This window comes from Drosophila mojavensis, unplaced genomic scaffold, assembly GCF_018153725.1.
Source record: "Drosophila mojavensis isolate 15081-1352.22 unplaced genomic scaffold, ASM1815372v1 contig_36, whole genome shotgun sequence".
Classification (NCBI taxonomy): Eukaryota; Metazoa; Arthropoda; class Insecta; order Diptera; family Drosophilidae; genus Drosophila; species Drosophila mojavensis.
This window is the reverse complement of record NW_025318858.1, coordinates 18,049,817-18,063,675: the sequence shown is the minus strand read 5'-3', so window position 1 is coordinate 18,063,675 and position 13,859 is coordinate 18,049,817. Positions and strand designations below refer to the sequence as shown.

Below are 13,859 nucleotides of genomic sequence, written 5' to 3'. Positions count from 1 at the left end.
TTTGCCAACACAAAAATTTTTGTGAAAATTGAGTTAGGCTTCACGAAATTAGTTTTTGTATGAAAAAAATTCGATCTGAGAACTAAGATCGTTCGTTCGGACAAAGAGATGGACAGGAAAATATATGCTTTAGACATTTAGATATTTACCACTAAATGTCTTTCTAGTTAGCTTATATATTCCAATTAGTTGCATTTTTTCGCTTTATAGTTCATTATGTATGCAAATTCAATTTGTGAGCCTCATTTGGCTTGCTCTATAGGTTTACCTCGTTAGTCTTTCAACAGCCGACCTCTAGTATCGCAAACCGTTCTAAATGAAATGCGCTGCATTGAGTTACTTGCTCTTCGTGTTGCTTGGCATTGCAATAGCCGGACGGCTTTGTAAGAATTCGATTAGCTTCTCAATCTCAAAATACCTTACTAAGCTTTTGCTGTTATCACTTCAGCTCCCTGTGTATATCCGCCTGCTTATAGGGGTCGATGTCATAGAAAGATTGTAAGATGGACCTACGACCGTAAGAGGAAGGCCTGTAAATTATTTATATATGGGGGCTGTTTTGGCAATAAGAATAATTTTCTATCTCTCGATAGCTGCAGGCGGACGTGCCGTGGAAATGGATATATTTCAAGCATAAACCATAAAACCTAGCGAATATAGCATTAGCTCATAATAGATATAAAATGTATATAAGTTTTGCAGTTTGAGTTGGCTGTCAAATCTGTTTGTGAAATATCTTTCGACTTTATACAGGAAATTATAATTATAATTATGTACCAAACTATAAAAAAGATAAGATTTCAAGCTGTATATGCCAAATAATTTATGCACAACTAACTAAATATGTTATTAGATGCCGAGGCACATAAAATCCGAGCTACTTAAACATGTAAACAGCCGCATGCCCAGGCAGAGGCCAAAAATCAAATGAGCTATTCAAGCTACATATATACTTGAACATATTGTATACAGATATACATATACATATATATACGCATATTTGTGTGTGTATATAAGCATTTACCTATGTGTATCGGGCTCGTTGATGCTTGCGCGCACGAATGCTTGAATAATAAATTGGGCAAATATTTTAATATTCATCATGCAATTAAAATAAGCCGCTGACTCGCGCTTAACAACAAACAAACAACAGGGTCCCAACCCACCCAACAACAACAACAACAAGAGCAACTTTGGGTTGCCTAATATAATAAGCGTATAATGTTCAGAGCAGAAGCTTTAGCTAGTTGCTAGGGTAGCAAGTAGAAAATAATTTTAGGCAAAGGTTGCTTCATCCAAGAGAAGAGTTGGAGTTTATCACGTTAACCTGTTAATATTTTTTATTTGAATCTTATCTAATCTCTATCGTCAGTTTGTCTAAAATTATTTTAAAAATATTAAAGTGGAATACATCATTCGAACTAAAATTTTAAGAATACTTCTATGTCTCTGCTGAACAACAGTTCCGAGTATTCTGAAACAGTTCTCAGAAAACATATAATTTCCATAATTATACCCGCTTTTGTAAATATTTCATAAGTCTAGGGTACTTTGTGGAAAAAAGAAACTTTTGCCAACACAAACATTTTTGCGGAAATTGAGTTTGGCTTCAGGAAAGTAGGGATTCGGCATGGCGGTACCCGCTAAGCCGTTGAGGTGTTGATTGCTCGAGTTTAATTTGTTAGAATTGCGTAAAGCATTAAAATGTTTGCCAGAAAAATTAAGAATAAGGGGCGGCGTGTGTAGGCGTGGCTGGACGGGGGCAACATGTGTAAAAATTCATTAAGCCAAGTCGGGCTAAAACTTTCTCCTTGGCAAACGGCAATCTGTGAAAAGTGCGAAAATTTAAAGAAAAACTTTTTGGGAGCTAGGTGAGCTCTCCCTGTCTCACTCTGTCTCTCTATCTCTCTCTGTCAGTCTGACATTGACAAACGCTCAAGTCACACACACACAAACACACAGCTGCCTCTTGGCCCACAGCAAAAGTTATGTACTAACTAACGAGCTCAACGACAACACTCGAGCTTCTGAATGTCTTAATTAGGAGTGCGAGAGCAGCTAGTCTCTGACTGGGCACGCCGTTGAGTGTTGCAATTAGGGCGGCAGCACAGACCTGGCTGCCTGGGCGTGGGACTTTGTCAAACAGACCCGCCTGTCGCCTGCGGCGCTCGGCGCGTTGATGCTGCCAACATTTTCTCAGACAAGACATACGAAATCTCCAAGCTCAGCCACGCCGCCGTCACTTCCCCTCTCTCTCACTCTCTTTCTCTCCCACTCACACTCACCCGCTCAGTCGGCGGCAGCTGTTGGATGTGCACATGCAAAATTTAATTACGACCAAAGGATGAGTGCTTAATTATACGCAAACATTTAAGTTTACTGCTTTTTTCGCTGCAACCCGAACAGAGAGCGCAGGTCGCCGCTCGAGTCTGTAGATGGAACTATAAATACTATACGCTCTGGTATGAACTAGAGACTCTGTTAAATCTTGCTCTTGCATTTACCTTTCATTTACCTTTTGGGCCTAATTAGGCTGTCCTGTGTTAATTGGCTTGAAGACTCTTACTATGCAAATAGAAAATTTTGAAAATTGATAACAATCCCCTATTTTATTAAATAGTAAAAATGTATAAAAATGAATTTATCTTTTCTTTTTTCAAAAAAACATATTTGGTGAGTTTTTTTTCTTGATATTTTTTTTTAAATTATTAATTACTATACAAATTTAAAAAATATATATATATTTAAAAATTTTTTAAATAAATAACAAAAATAATAAGCAATGGATATTTTAAATATTATATTGAATCACAAAAATATATACGTAATTTAGATTTCTTTCTTTGCGTCAAATTATAGTATTGTAATAAAATGTATATATATATAAATAAACAATTCAGAGCGAATATATGTATAAACATATTCCAAAAATTTATTCAAATATTATACTCAATATATATAAATCTAAATTTTTAAAAATTGTGTCACAATTTCACATAATTATTAATTCCACCCAAGTGCTCATAAAAAGTTTTTTTTTTTTGACAAAATCGTCTCCCTTAAACAAAAATTCAAAATTTCATCTTAATCCAATGTCCTTTCAATCACTTTACAAATAGCTTACAATTCTTTGAAAAATTCATAAGTCTAATATGAAAATAAATAATGAAAATTGTAAAAAACACAAAACCAAAAATTACGCATTCGCCGCATACAAAATTCTGTTTCAAGCCAAAAAGTGTGCAGCAGCTGCCCCCTCAGTCAGCTGTAAGCACGAAAAGCGGTCAAAATCCTAAAAATAAAGAAAATACCAGGGCTGAATTAGGACAAGGGCGAACAGGATGTAAGGGGAAGGCAAAAGGCAAAAGCCAAAAACCGTCAAGTTTAGAGCGGAAAAAACAAGTGAAAAGAATTAAAAGCGACAGCCGCGACGACTGTGGCCCAGCGGCTGTGGTCGCGACATTCGGCCGTCTTTCTGCCATGGCCTGCTTTTTTTTTTTTTTTTTTTTTCTGCACCCGCAACTCGATTAGCATTCAGAGATTTGTTCGGCCCTCCCTCTGCAGCCGGGCTGCCGGCAGCCGGCTCCCTGATCCACCTCAATCCACTCCACATGCCTGTCTGCTGTGGGCCCCTCGCGTTGAGTTAGGCCGCACTAAGAGTTATTAAATTTTGGACACATTTGCATCCAGCTCCAATAGTCCCACAGGACTAGCTCCAAATGGACTAAACGCTGAAAAGCTTAGCTCAAATTGAAATAAATTAAATTGCATTCTCTTTTCTATATGCTCTAAAAGAGGGTATTCGAATTTAGTAAAAAATATGTGAACGTAAAATCTATTCTATTTTGTTATCAGAAATGTAATTCTTGTTTATCTGTTAGTCTAGCATTTAGCATATTATAATTAAATTTCCTTAACAGGTGTATACGCATATATGATGGCAGGATTCATTTATTAAACTTTATTTATGAACTTTGCATTGAAATACTCTTACACGTCATTGAATCCATTTAGATATGAGTTTAAAAAAAGAAAATATGCCTCAATTATGACTAATAAAAAACGTTGTTAATTTTATTAATGGATTATGGCATTCATATAATTTATCTATATTATGCAACACTATATGCTTATACACATAAATATATATATATTTTTTTGTATTTTCTAAAAACTGTTTGGCTCGCTTATCAATTAAAATTGTTTAAATTGCATTAACTGTTTGTTCGGGGACACGACAAATGGGAGTTGCTGCTGCTGTGTGACCTAAGCGTTATATTTCATTCATTTAAAACGAGTAGGGGCCTAGACAACAGCAACAACAACAACAGGGGACAACAGCTGCTGTTATTTTCTTTTTTACATGTATACAAAATATTTAGGTTTATTAATAATAATGCAATTACGCATAAAAATGTTTTAATTTATTTCAATTAAGCGTTAATTAAAAGCTGTGTCGCCTGTTTGTGTGTTGGGTGCGAGCCATTTGCCATTGCATATTTAAAGTACGATGCCTATGAATACACACGCACCCATACATATGTATATATAATAAATATGTCATATACATCTAGAATTGTGAAAGGGCCGACAGAGCTGAGAGGCCACAGCGATCAGAAACTTTCCCATTGCTCAGCGTGTCAAGTGAATTGGGTTAAATTACTTTCTCAAGCTAGGCATATACTATATGAGTCATAGGCGGAAGCTTTAGGAGCTACATTAAGTGAAAAATTCCTGAATGCAGAGTGACACGATGAGTAACAGAAGAGGTGATGAACAGTCGTAAATAACAGATGCTCCTGAAATTTTGATTATGTGCTATAATCAGAGCAAACGTTTCGATAACTAAATCTCTATTTGAAATAATATAGTCTGGATTTCAATTACATCAAAATGTATGTCTCCACATTACATTTCGTTTAAGAGTTTGTTAATATAAAATATGTATATTTCAATTCTTTAGAACTTGAATAAACATTTCACCCTTTTAACCATGCTCTATTACTTTGCTCAGCCTTGTCTAAATTTCAATGAATAGGATATCTTCTCTATATTGAACTATATTAAACTATTTTACTTTTTTTAATGAATAGGATATCTTCCAGTCTAATCTACTTTACAATATTCACATTATATGAACTCTATATTTAAATGTTTTCCATGTTTGAATTAAGAGGGTCTCTTCTAGTCTAAAATATTCAATCGTTTTCCATATTTGAACTAAGAGGGTATCTTCTAGTCTAATATACTCTACAATAATCACAACTGTTTTCCATTTACTTGCAGTAGCTGCGGCTTTCGTCCAGTGCTCAGCGAGCAGAGCGCTGTGGCCGCAGCAGCAGCCGCCGCGGCAGCGGCTCAGCGGAACGCGAATCATCCACCGTTATTCCTGCCGCCGCATCTGGCGGCTCAGTTTTCGCATCAGCCGCTCTTTCCGGGACTCAAAGGTGGGTGGACTAATGGCATAATCTCTATCGATGGGCTGTCAATCAAAGCGTCGATGCGCCAAATAAAAATCAAAAGCAATTGCTAATCAAATTAGCAGCTGCTGCCGGCGCCAAGATGATGATGCATTGACATCAAAAACAATTTTCAAATTGATAATTTCAATTTAAGCAATAATCTTCGTTCTCCCTCAGGTGTTTCGCCGTTCCAGAGTCTCTGCTCGTGCTGCTCGCTGAAGCCGCCGCCTATGCCGCCGTCATCCACGGCTTCGTCTTCGGTGATGGCGCCTCTCAGCGTCCCTGTGAGCAGCAGCTCGGCGGCCAGCTCGCCAGAGTCGCCCAAGTCCAGTGGGGGTAGCTCGCACGATCCACGCTCCAATTCGGTGGCGGAGCTGCGACGCAAGGCGCAGGAGCATTCAGCTGCGCTGCTGCAGTCGCTGCATGCCGCAGCTGCTGCGGGCTTGGCCTTTCCGGGTCTCCACTTGCCGCCGCTCTCGTTCGCCCATCATCCGGCGCTGGGGCATGCCGTCAACCACAACAATAACAACAACAACAACAACAATGCGCTGCGCATGAAACACGAGGCACAGGACATGACGGCCAGTACCATGAATGGTTTGGGTCCGGGCGGTGGTGCAGGCGCCACTAGCTCCACATCGGCTGCGCTGCTTGATCTAGCCGAATCGGCAGCAGCCTATCATCATCATCAACAGCAACAACTGCAGCAGCAGCAGCAGCAACAGCAACAGCATCAGCAACAGCAGCAGCAACAACAGCAACAGCAGCAACATCATGCTACTTTGTCGCCCCCAACCACGCCCACGCAGCTACAGTCCCAGCAGCTGCCACCCACAGCCACTGGAGTGCGTCCCGAGTCGCCGGCAGCCACAGCAGCCTCCATCAATGGCAACGCGCTGCCAAGCAAAACCGAATAAGCAGCATTATAATAATAATTATTAATTTTTAGATTATAAAAACTATATAAATACATACATATAAATCTATACCATGTGGCGGACTTAGCATTTAAGCATTAGTTTCAAGAGGGCAACACACACGCACACACAATAAAAACTCACATTCGAAATACTTTTAGATTACTTAGCTAGACTTTTAGAGATTTGCAGGTGGCAAAGCAGCTGAAAATCTCAGCACAGAGATCCTAAGCAAAGGAGAGGCAAGAAGAGAGAGAGAGAGAGAGCGAGAGAGAGGGAGAGAGGGAGAGAGAGAGAGAGAGATCGTAAGAGAGAGCGAGCTCTATCAGTTATAGAAAAATTTGCACACCTTGAACAATTTTGTTTAAAAAAAATGTATAATGTATAAATTAAAAAAAAAAAAAAAAAAAAACACCCTAATTTAAAGGCCTTACAATCGTTTTTCAAATTAAAAAACAAAACAAAAAAATCATAAAATAAATTCTAAATATTTCTCTGATACATCTCTCGCGGTTAGAGCTGACATTGACCTGTAGCCTCATAATCGAGATTTCAGCTGGCAGAGCCACTTCAATTGATTATAAATATCAACAATAATAACAAACATATGCATCATAAAATATAGTATATATATAATAAACATATACTCTTGTATAGAATGAACAGACAGCTAAGAAATCAGACATCTGCCTAGACTAGACTTATCTCACTGCAATAAAATCAAGCCAACAGCAACAAGAAACGCATAGAGCCACAAGTATTGCCAACCACACAGTTAATTAACGTTAAATCAAGTTAAATAAAACAATAAATGATCATATTACAAAATTTAAACAAAAAAACAGCAAAAACAATATTTATTTACTCAAACATTGGAAATGATTTCACTCAAACTTTGCAGGTCTGCTCACAAAGGCTCTGCGACTCGAAGAGATTGTTGTTGCCATGGCAGCCACTATAGTTGAAGGAGATGCACTCATTGGTCTCCTGGCGATACGACCACATTGGCTGCAGGGCACGACAGGTGCCGATCTTAGCAAACTCCTCACCGCAGACAGCTGAACAAAGAGACAAAAGTTGAGTTAGAGCGAAGGGCAGGATTGAGTAGAGTAGAATGAGCCATGACATGCGAATCGTTTTCGAATCACACTTTTATCAGCAAATGTCATTTTGAATGGAAATAAAATAATGTTCAATATTCGTGTATAAAATGAGCAGGTGGCTAATCAAACATCTGCTTGAAGCAACAGCGATAAGGAGTTCATCTATATATAATTTCGATCTGTCATAAATAATGATGAAATAATAATTTCTACTTCACTTTCAAATCAAACATGAATGACATATAAAATTCCGTCTAGACTTCTATAGTATGTTGATGGTATTCACAGCAAACAGACTCCAGCGAGGTGTGTTCGAGAACTTACGATTCTTCAAGGTAGCCAACACAGAGCCCAAGAGGGCGCACAGCAGCAGCAGCACAGCAAAGTATTTCATCTTGAATTGAGCTTGGGTATTGAACTGATATTTGGTCACTGTTTCGATTGCAACTGAGCTTGGAGCCGGTATGTGGGGCTCGTTATATATGGGCAGAAACCGGCTGGAGCCATATGTGTGGGTCAAGCGAGCAAACAAAACCTTTAAATTAATGTGATTTTTTTTTGTTTATTTTTCACAACAAGTTACGCTTTGCTTATTTAATAACTGTTTATTTACTTTGATTTTTTTATTTTGTTGGGTTTTCTGTCGATTTTTACTGAATTTCTGGCAGCACTTGCAACCGGTTTGAGATGCCTTAATGGGATGAGCCAAATTAGTCCTTGCAGGCCTTTTCGCATTCACTTTTGCTGCCAAATTGATTTTTATTGCCGCCGCAGCCACCAAAGACGAACTCAATGCATTCATTCTTGGACGAATCGTAGGTCCAGCTGGGCATATAGGCCATGCAGGCAGCGCCATCCTGTTCCATGCCGGACTTCGAATGCTGCTCACTGCACATATCTAAGAGGAAATAGATGCTTCGATTCGAGTATGTGCAAGAATCTCTCACAGATCCACCCACCTGGCTTGGCGCTCACCATGCCAAGGCACAGCAGCCATCCAAGCATCGTAAGCCACAGATAGTCCCACTTCATTTTACAATTGAAACTGCAATTCCTGCAGTCCACAACTGGGCTATTTAAAGCCCCGTACATATAGCAGACTTCTAAGACATGTGCAGAAGTAGATGGTGTGGGGCTTATCTGTGCTGTGCTCAGAGCCGAACGGAATGGGTCAACGTGGAAAGCCCCCATCGATAACAGCACGGAACTCTAGCTCTAATCTACCCAGGGTCTACATATTGAGCTGAGATAGCCAACAAATCATATAGTTAGAGCCTACTCAATGCACTTTTTATGACTTTATATATATATATATATGACTTTATATATATATATATGGCCGACTATTGAATGTTTAATTTGCTCATATTTAGCATATATTTCTATAAGAGAATAGACTCATTATGAAGAAATGGTTATACTTTTTATAATATGCCATACCAGCTCTATCTAAAGAAAGAAACGCCAAATCTATGACTTTTATTTGTATTAAGAAAATAAATATAATTTTCTATTATTTTTTATGCCGATTAAAATAATTTTAAAAAATATTTATATTTTTCATTATTATTATTAATTGAAATAAAATATATATAATGATCCGATAGCTAACAAATCAGAGTAGACCTGTCTCAAGTCTACAGCAACTAGTATATTTTAATAAAACACTTGCTGATCATATGAATATGGAAAATTATAAATACAGCATTTATTTAAGCAACTTGTACAATAATTTACTCAAACTTTGCAGGTCTTCTCGCAGAGGCTCTTCGACTCAAAGAGATTGTTGTTGCCTTGGCAGCCGCTATAATTGAAGTTGATGCACTCATTGGTGTCCCGGCGGTAAGTCCACTTCGGCTGCAGGGCACGACAGGTGCCGATCTTGCCAAACTCCTCACCACAGACAGCTGATGTAAGAGGAGAAGAGTTAAGTTCAATCAATAAATGAAATGAATGAATGGAAATAAATAAACAATATTTATATAGACATCGCTCGTAAATGATGTTGGCTATATACGTAGTTTTTGAATCAGTAATATTATTTATTCGGATATTGGTTTCACATATGAAAACTTACGATTCTTGAGGCCCGCCAATGCAGAGCCCAAGAGGGCGCACAACAGCAGCAGCACAGCGAAATATTTCATCTTGAATTGAGTTTAAGTTTTCAACATAGATTCGATCACTAAATCGATTGCAACTGAGCTTGGAGCCGGCATGTGGGGCTCGTTATATATGGGCAGAAACCGGCTGGAACCTTATCTGTGGGTCAAGCGGCGCTCTCATTGCAAAAACAACAAACCTTCAAGTTATAGTAAAATTTTGCACAACAAGCTGTATTCAGTTTAATTAATACAATAAGTATTTGTGCTCGGACTCATTGGGTTTTTTCAGCACTTCGAACTGGTTGCGTCCTTGCCCTCCTCTCCAAATCTGTTGTAAATATATGTACTTATTTAGTAAACTTAGCATAGCCACGAGAGATGCAATCATGCAGTCTCAAAATGCTTTTGGAGTCAACATAGCGCCAACTGGTCAAATATCGCGTCCCTTGAGGCTTGGGTAAATTCAATAAAACAGTAACTGTTGTAGTAATAGAGATAGAAGAAGGTCTCAGTGCTGCCTTCCTCTTGTAGTTGTGTAGAACTTACATGAATTTTAACAATTGACTTGAATACTATTCAAATGGCAAATCCAATACAATATTACTACTCAAATAATCATGACAATTTGTATTACTCAACAAGTAGAAACAGTTAAATGAAAAGGAATAATATTTTGTATTATATTTATATTTTTATTATTTAATCAAATCCATTTAAATTCAGAAATTATATTCTTCAATAGATATCTGTCATTTATTCCAAGCACTTTTCCTCACAGAGTTCTTTGGTGTCGAAACGATTGTCATTGCCGCCGCAGCCGCCATAGATGAATTTCACGCATTCATTAGCCGCCACATGATAGCTCCAGCTTGGAAAGTAGGCGTCACAGGTTATGCCCCCAGCACCATCTGCAGAATGTGGCAGACCGCAAAGGTCTAATGACAAATTACATATAATTTAAAAAAATAAATACATATATATATATTAAATGATTTTTGAAATCCCTAAATAGAGTTTCACCATTTTTGAGCGCAAAACAGCTGCTAATTGAGACAACGAGTACTACGAACGACACCAGAATCTTCATGTTGAATCACTGAACCGAATACAGCTGGTTACAAATTTAAACTAATCTAAAGCCAGTCGGAGTAGCTATTTAAATCTATTTCAGAAGCTCTGCTTATCGCTGAAATGTTTTGTATTGGTTAACGATTGTAAGACAAATTGGTTCGGTAAACAACTTAATAGGAAACTATAGCTCGTTGCTCGAGCTGATATTATGAAATACTCAGCACGATTTTACTTTTTCTGAAGTCCTCAGATTTAGTGAGGTACAATAAAACAACAGTTGTTGTAGTTATAGAGCTGAGACTACCGAGTTCACATGAAAATTCGATGTCTACGTTTACCTATGCAAATATATATATATTTATTCACATTTCTCAGTTATCGAACGCAAGATGAGGTTTAATGTTCCTGCAATGCATTTCACAATCTTGTTGCGTAGTAAACCGATTGTTAGCTCCAAGACAACCCTTATCGATCAATTGAACGCATTTCGCTTTCAGCAAATCGTAGGCCCATCTTATTCGCTTTATTCCGCAGTCACGGCCAATATGACTATTTATGACAAGCTTGTGTCCGCATAAACCTGTGTGATACATAACGTAGCATTAACTAAACTGAGTTCGATAGAAATGCTTGAATTCTGTAGTTTTATACCACGCGGCGCAACAACGCATAAAGGTAACGCAGTGATCAGCACAAGTGCACAAACCAACTTCATTCTGGTAACTATGAACTGAAAACATTCATATTCACATATTATGAATAATAAAGTCTGAATGATCTACTTAATATCCGTTAAACATTCGTGTCTAATGGGAAACAGCAAAAAAAATTGATATACATTCGATTTAATATTGCATTCAACTCAAGAGAGACTTTTTGATATATCAGAGACTTAGTTGAATTATATTAAATTGTACTATGCGAAGATTCTTAATTAGCATTAGCCTTTAAAAATATCGTTTCTTGCACATGTAAATTATCGTATAAGCAAACAGAATAATTTTTGTTTTTATTATGGTATCTCTTATAGTTTTCCATATGAGCAGTATCGAGAATTCGATCTATGAAATAATTCAAAATAATCGTTTCGTCTGTGGGTTTCGACATCTGCATTAGAAATATCATGGAATTTATCGGGCGGTCAGCGAGATTAATTGAAAAATAAATAATAATACGTTTTCATAGAGCACTTTATATAATAAATATCATAGAAATAATCGGGTAAACAGTGAGATTGATAGAGAAGGAAGTTATACTAAGATAAATACGATTTCATAGAGTTCTTTGTCTCTAACCTCAATTCGCAGCTAGAACTATGCCATTCTGTATGATATAGCACATCAGTGGAACGGCGAGCTTTGCTCTGCTGGCAAATCGAGCAATTTACTTAAAGTCTATAGTTTTTTAAATAATTAAACAATATACAACAATGGCAAATATAATGTAATAATACAACTCCTAAAGTCATGGCTAATTGTATAACTCATCAAGTAAAACGGTTGAATGAAAAGGAATAATTGTATTTTTTTATTTTTATAAAAAATCAGTTCAAATTTAGAAATTATATTTTTCATTAGATTTTTGTTATCTATTCCAAGCATTTTTCCTCACAGTGTTCTTTGGTGCTGAAACGATTGTCATTGCCGCCGCAGCCACCATAGATGAATTCCACGCATTCGGTAGCCGCCGCATTGTAGCTCCAACTTGGTAGGTAGGCTTCACAGAAAAAGTTCGGACCACCTTCTAAAGAATGCGGCAGACCGCAAAGCTCTAAACGAAAAAAAAAAAAAATAAATAAATAAATAAAATAAAATAAAATAAATAAATATATATATATATATACATATATATGTATGTATATATATATATTTATTTATTTTATTTTATTTTATTTATTTTTTGTATAAAATATATATATATATATATATATATATATATATATATATATATATATATATATATATATATATATATTTTATTTTATTTTATTTATTTTTGTTTTTTTTTTTTTTTAATTGTGTATATATTAAGTGATTATTGAAATCCCTAAATAGAGTTTCACCATTTTTGAGCGCAAAACAGATGCTAATGGACACAGCGAGTACTACGAACGACACCAGAATCTTCATGTTGAATCTTTGAACTGAATACAGCTGGTTACAAATTTAAACTAATCTAAAGCCAGTCGGAGTAGCTTTTTACATACATTTTAGGAGCTGTGCTTTTTACTGAAATGAAATGTATTGGTTAATAATTGTATGACAAAAGGGTTCGATTCGGTAAACAACTTAATAGAAAGCTGAGATTTTTTAAATGCTAAGCACGATTTTTCTGAAGTCTGAATGTGAATATATTCTCAGCAATTGAAATGATATTAGCTAGAACTTTATGACAAAAGTAACGATTTAGTTTATTATATGTAATTTAATATATAAGTTGATAAGAATAATGTAATTTTTAATACAACAATAAATACTAATTGTGAAGATGAACTCATCAACCAGACAACGATTTACAATTACACGAAACCTGTCACCCTGTAATTCCATTTTCCACAATCGAGTATATTCTAAATATGCTTTATATATGATAAGATTGTTTTACATCGATTAATAAAATGGGAGTATAAATATAAAAATTTTCCACTATTTTCGCACACACTGTCGTAAGCATTGCGATTTGGTCAGGAAATTGTTGCCGTTTCCCCCACAGCCCAAATAGGTGAACTTAATGCAGGTATTGGTTGCGGCATTGTAGGACCAACGGCGCGCACTATTCAGGCAGGAAGTATAAACATCGACATTGAATGAATGGGCTAGTTCGCATACCGCTAGAAGCAACAAATGGGAAAATTAATTTCCAAAGGGTATTACACATTTTGGCAACATACGATTTTTGGGTTTCGAGCAGTTTACTTGAAGAGCTGCACAAATCACCAGCAGTAATAAAAGTACCTTCATTTTTATTATTTGAATTTATGCCAGTCTTCTGGCTGATAAGTTAACTTTGTATATCCAGCGATAGATTTGGACTAAACTGACTCCAGCTCGAGCCTGCACCTAATGCTTATATATTTTTCTTGACTGAACTCAATTCAGTAGCACAGTTATATACTCTATCCATATCTGTGCTTGAGCAAACATGAAAGAAATCATAGTCACTTGGGAAAAATATTTAACATGCTATGGAATATGAAAAATC

The 13,859-nt window shown here is 36.6% G+C and overlaps 7 protein-coding genes across 7 annotated transcripts in view; 1 reads left to right on the top strand and 6 right to left on the bottom strand.

Moving 5' to 3' along the window:
- LOC6577194 (AF4/FMR2 family member lilli) overlaps nucleotides 1-6,791 on the top strand; it is a 40,905-nt gene extending 34,114 nt beyond the window's left edge. Inside the window, exons 7-8 of the mRNA XM_032728966.2 lie at nucleotides 5,287-5,447; nucleotides 5,640-6,791. Of these exons, the coding sequence (XP_032584857.1) occupies nucleotides 5,287-5,447; nucleotides 5,640-6,379 (901 nt within the window). The 3' untranslated portion in view covers nucleotides 6,380-6,791. The remainder of the gene's footprint in view (nucleotides 1-5,286; nucleotides 5,448-5,639) is intronic.
- A 416-nt stretch (nucleotides 6,792-7,207) lies between these two features.
- LOC6577193 (male accessory gland serine protease inhibitor) lies at nucleotides 7,208-7,942 on the bottom strand. Its single transcript, XM_002003126.4, has 2 exons — nucleotides 7,807-7,942; nucleotides 7,208-7,437 (listed from the first exon to the last, which is right to left on the bottom strand). The coding sequence occupies exons 1-2, from the start codon at nucleotides 7,874-7,876 to the stop codon at nucleotides 7,268-7,270; spliced, it is 240 nt and encodes a 79-aa protein (XP_002003162.1). The 5' UTR covers nucleotides 7,877-7,942; the 3' UTR covers nucleotides 7,208-7,267.
- Nucleotides 7,943-8,024: 82 nt separating this feature from the next.
- LOC6577192 (male accessory gland serine protease inhibitor) lies at nucleotides 8,025-8,527 on the bottom strand. The gene is made up of 2 exons (XM_002003125.4): nucleotides 8,442-8,527; nucleotides 8,025-8,380 (listed from the first exon to the last, which is right to left on the bottom strand). Exons 1-2 carry the CDS (start codon nucleotides 8,512-8,514, stop codon nucleotides 8,193-8,195), a joined length of 261 nt encoding a protein of 86 aa, XP_002003161.3. The 5' UTR covers nucleotides 8,515-8,527; the 3' UTR covers nucleotides 8,025-8,192.
- A 635-nt stretch (nucleotides 8,528-9,162) lies between these two features.
- Nucleotides 9,163-9,694, bottom strand: LOC116803829 (male accessory gland serine protease inhibitor-like). Its single transcript, XM_032728548.2, has 2 exons — nucleotides 9,560-9,694; nucleotides 9,163-9,389 (listed from the first exon to the last, which is right to left on the bottom strand). The coding sequence occupies exons 1-2, from the start codon at nucleotides 9,627-9,629 to the stop codon at nucleotides 9,220-9,222; spliced, it is 240 nt and encodes a 79-aa protein (XP_032584439.2). The 5' UTR covers nucleotides 9,630-9,694; the 3' UTR covers nucleotides 9,163-9,219.
- Nucleotides 9,695-10,258: 564 nt separating this feature from the next.
- On the bottom strand, nucleotides 10,259-10,736 carry LOC6577189 (male accessory gland serine protease inhibitor). Its single transcript, XM_002003122.4, has 2 exons — nucleotides 10,608-10,736; nucleotides 10,259-10,522 (listed from the first exon to the last, which is right to left on the bottom strand). Exons 1-2 carry the CDS (start codon nucleotides 10,672-10,674, stop codon nucleotides 10,341-10,343), a joined length of 249 nt encoding a protein of 82 aa, XP_002003158.1. The 5' UTR covers nucleotides 10,675-10,736; the 3' UTR covers nucleotides 10,259-10,340.
- Nucleotides 10,737-12,149: 1,413 nt separating this feature from the next.
- LOC6577188 (male accessory gland serine protease inhibitor) lies at nucleotides 12,150-12,833 on the bottom strand. The gene is made up of 2 exons (XM_002003121.4): nucleotides 12,721-12,833; nucleotides 12,150-12,428 (listed from the first exon to the last, which is right to left on the bottom strand). Exons 1-2 carry the CDS (start codon nucleotides 12,785-12,787, stop codon nucleotides 12,247-12,249), a joined length of 249 nt encoding a protein of 82 aa, XP_002003157.1. The 5' UTR covers nucleotides 12,788-12,833; the 3' UTR covers nucleotides 12,150-12,246.
- A 388-nt stretch (nucleotides 12,834-13,221) lies between these two features.
- Nucleotides 13,222-13,717, bottom strand: LOC26527304 (kunitz-type serine protease inhibitor). The gene is made up of 2 exons (XM_015165537.3): nucleotides 13,549-13,717; nucleotides 13,222-13,488 (listed from the first exon to the last, which is right to left on the bottom strand). Exons 1-2 carry the CDS (start codon nucleotides 13,616-13,618, stop codon nucleotides 13,304-13,306), a joined length of 255 nt encoding a protein of 84 aa, XP_015021023.1. The 5' UTR covers nucleotides 13,619-13,717; the 3' UTR covers nucleotides 13,222-13,303.
- Nucleotides 13,718-13,859: the final 142 nt, after the last annotated feature.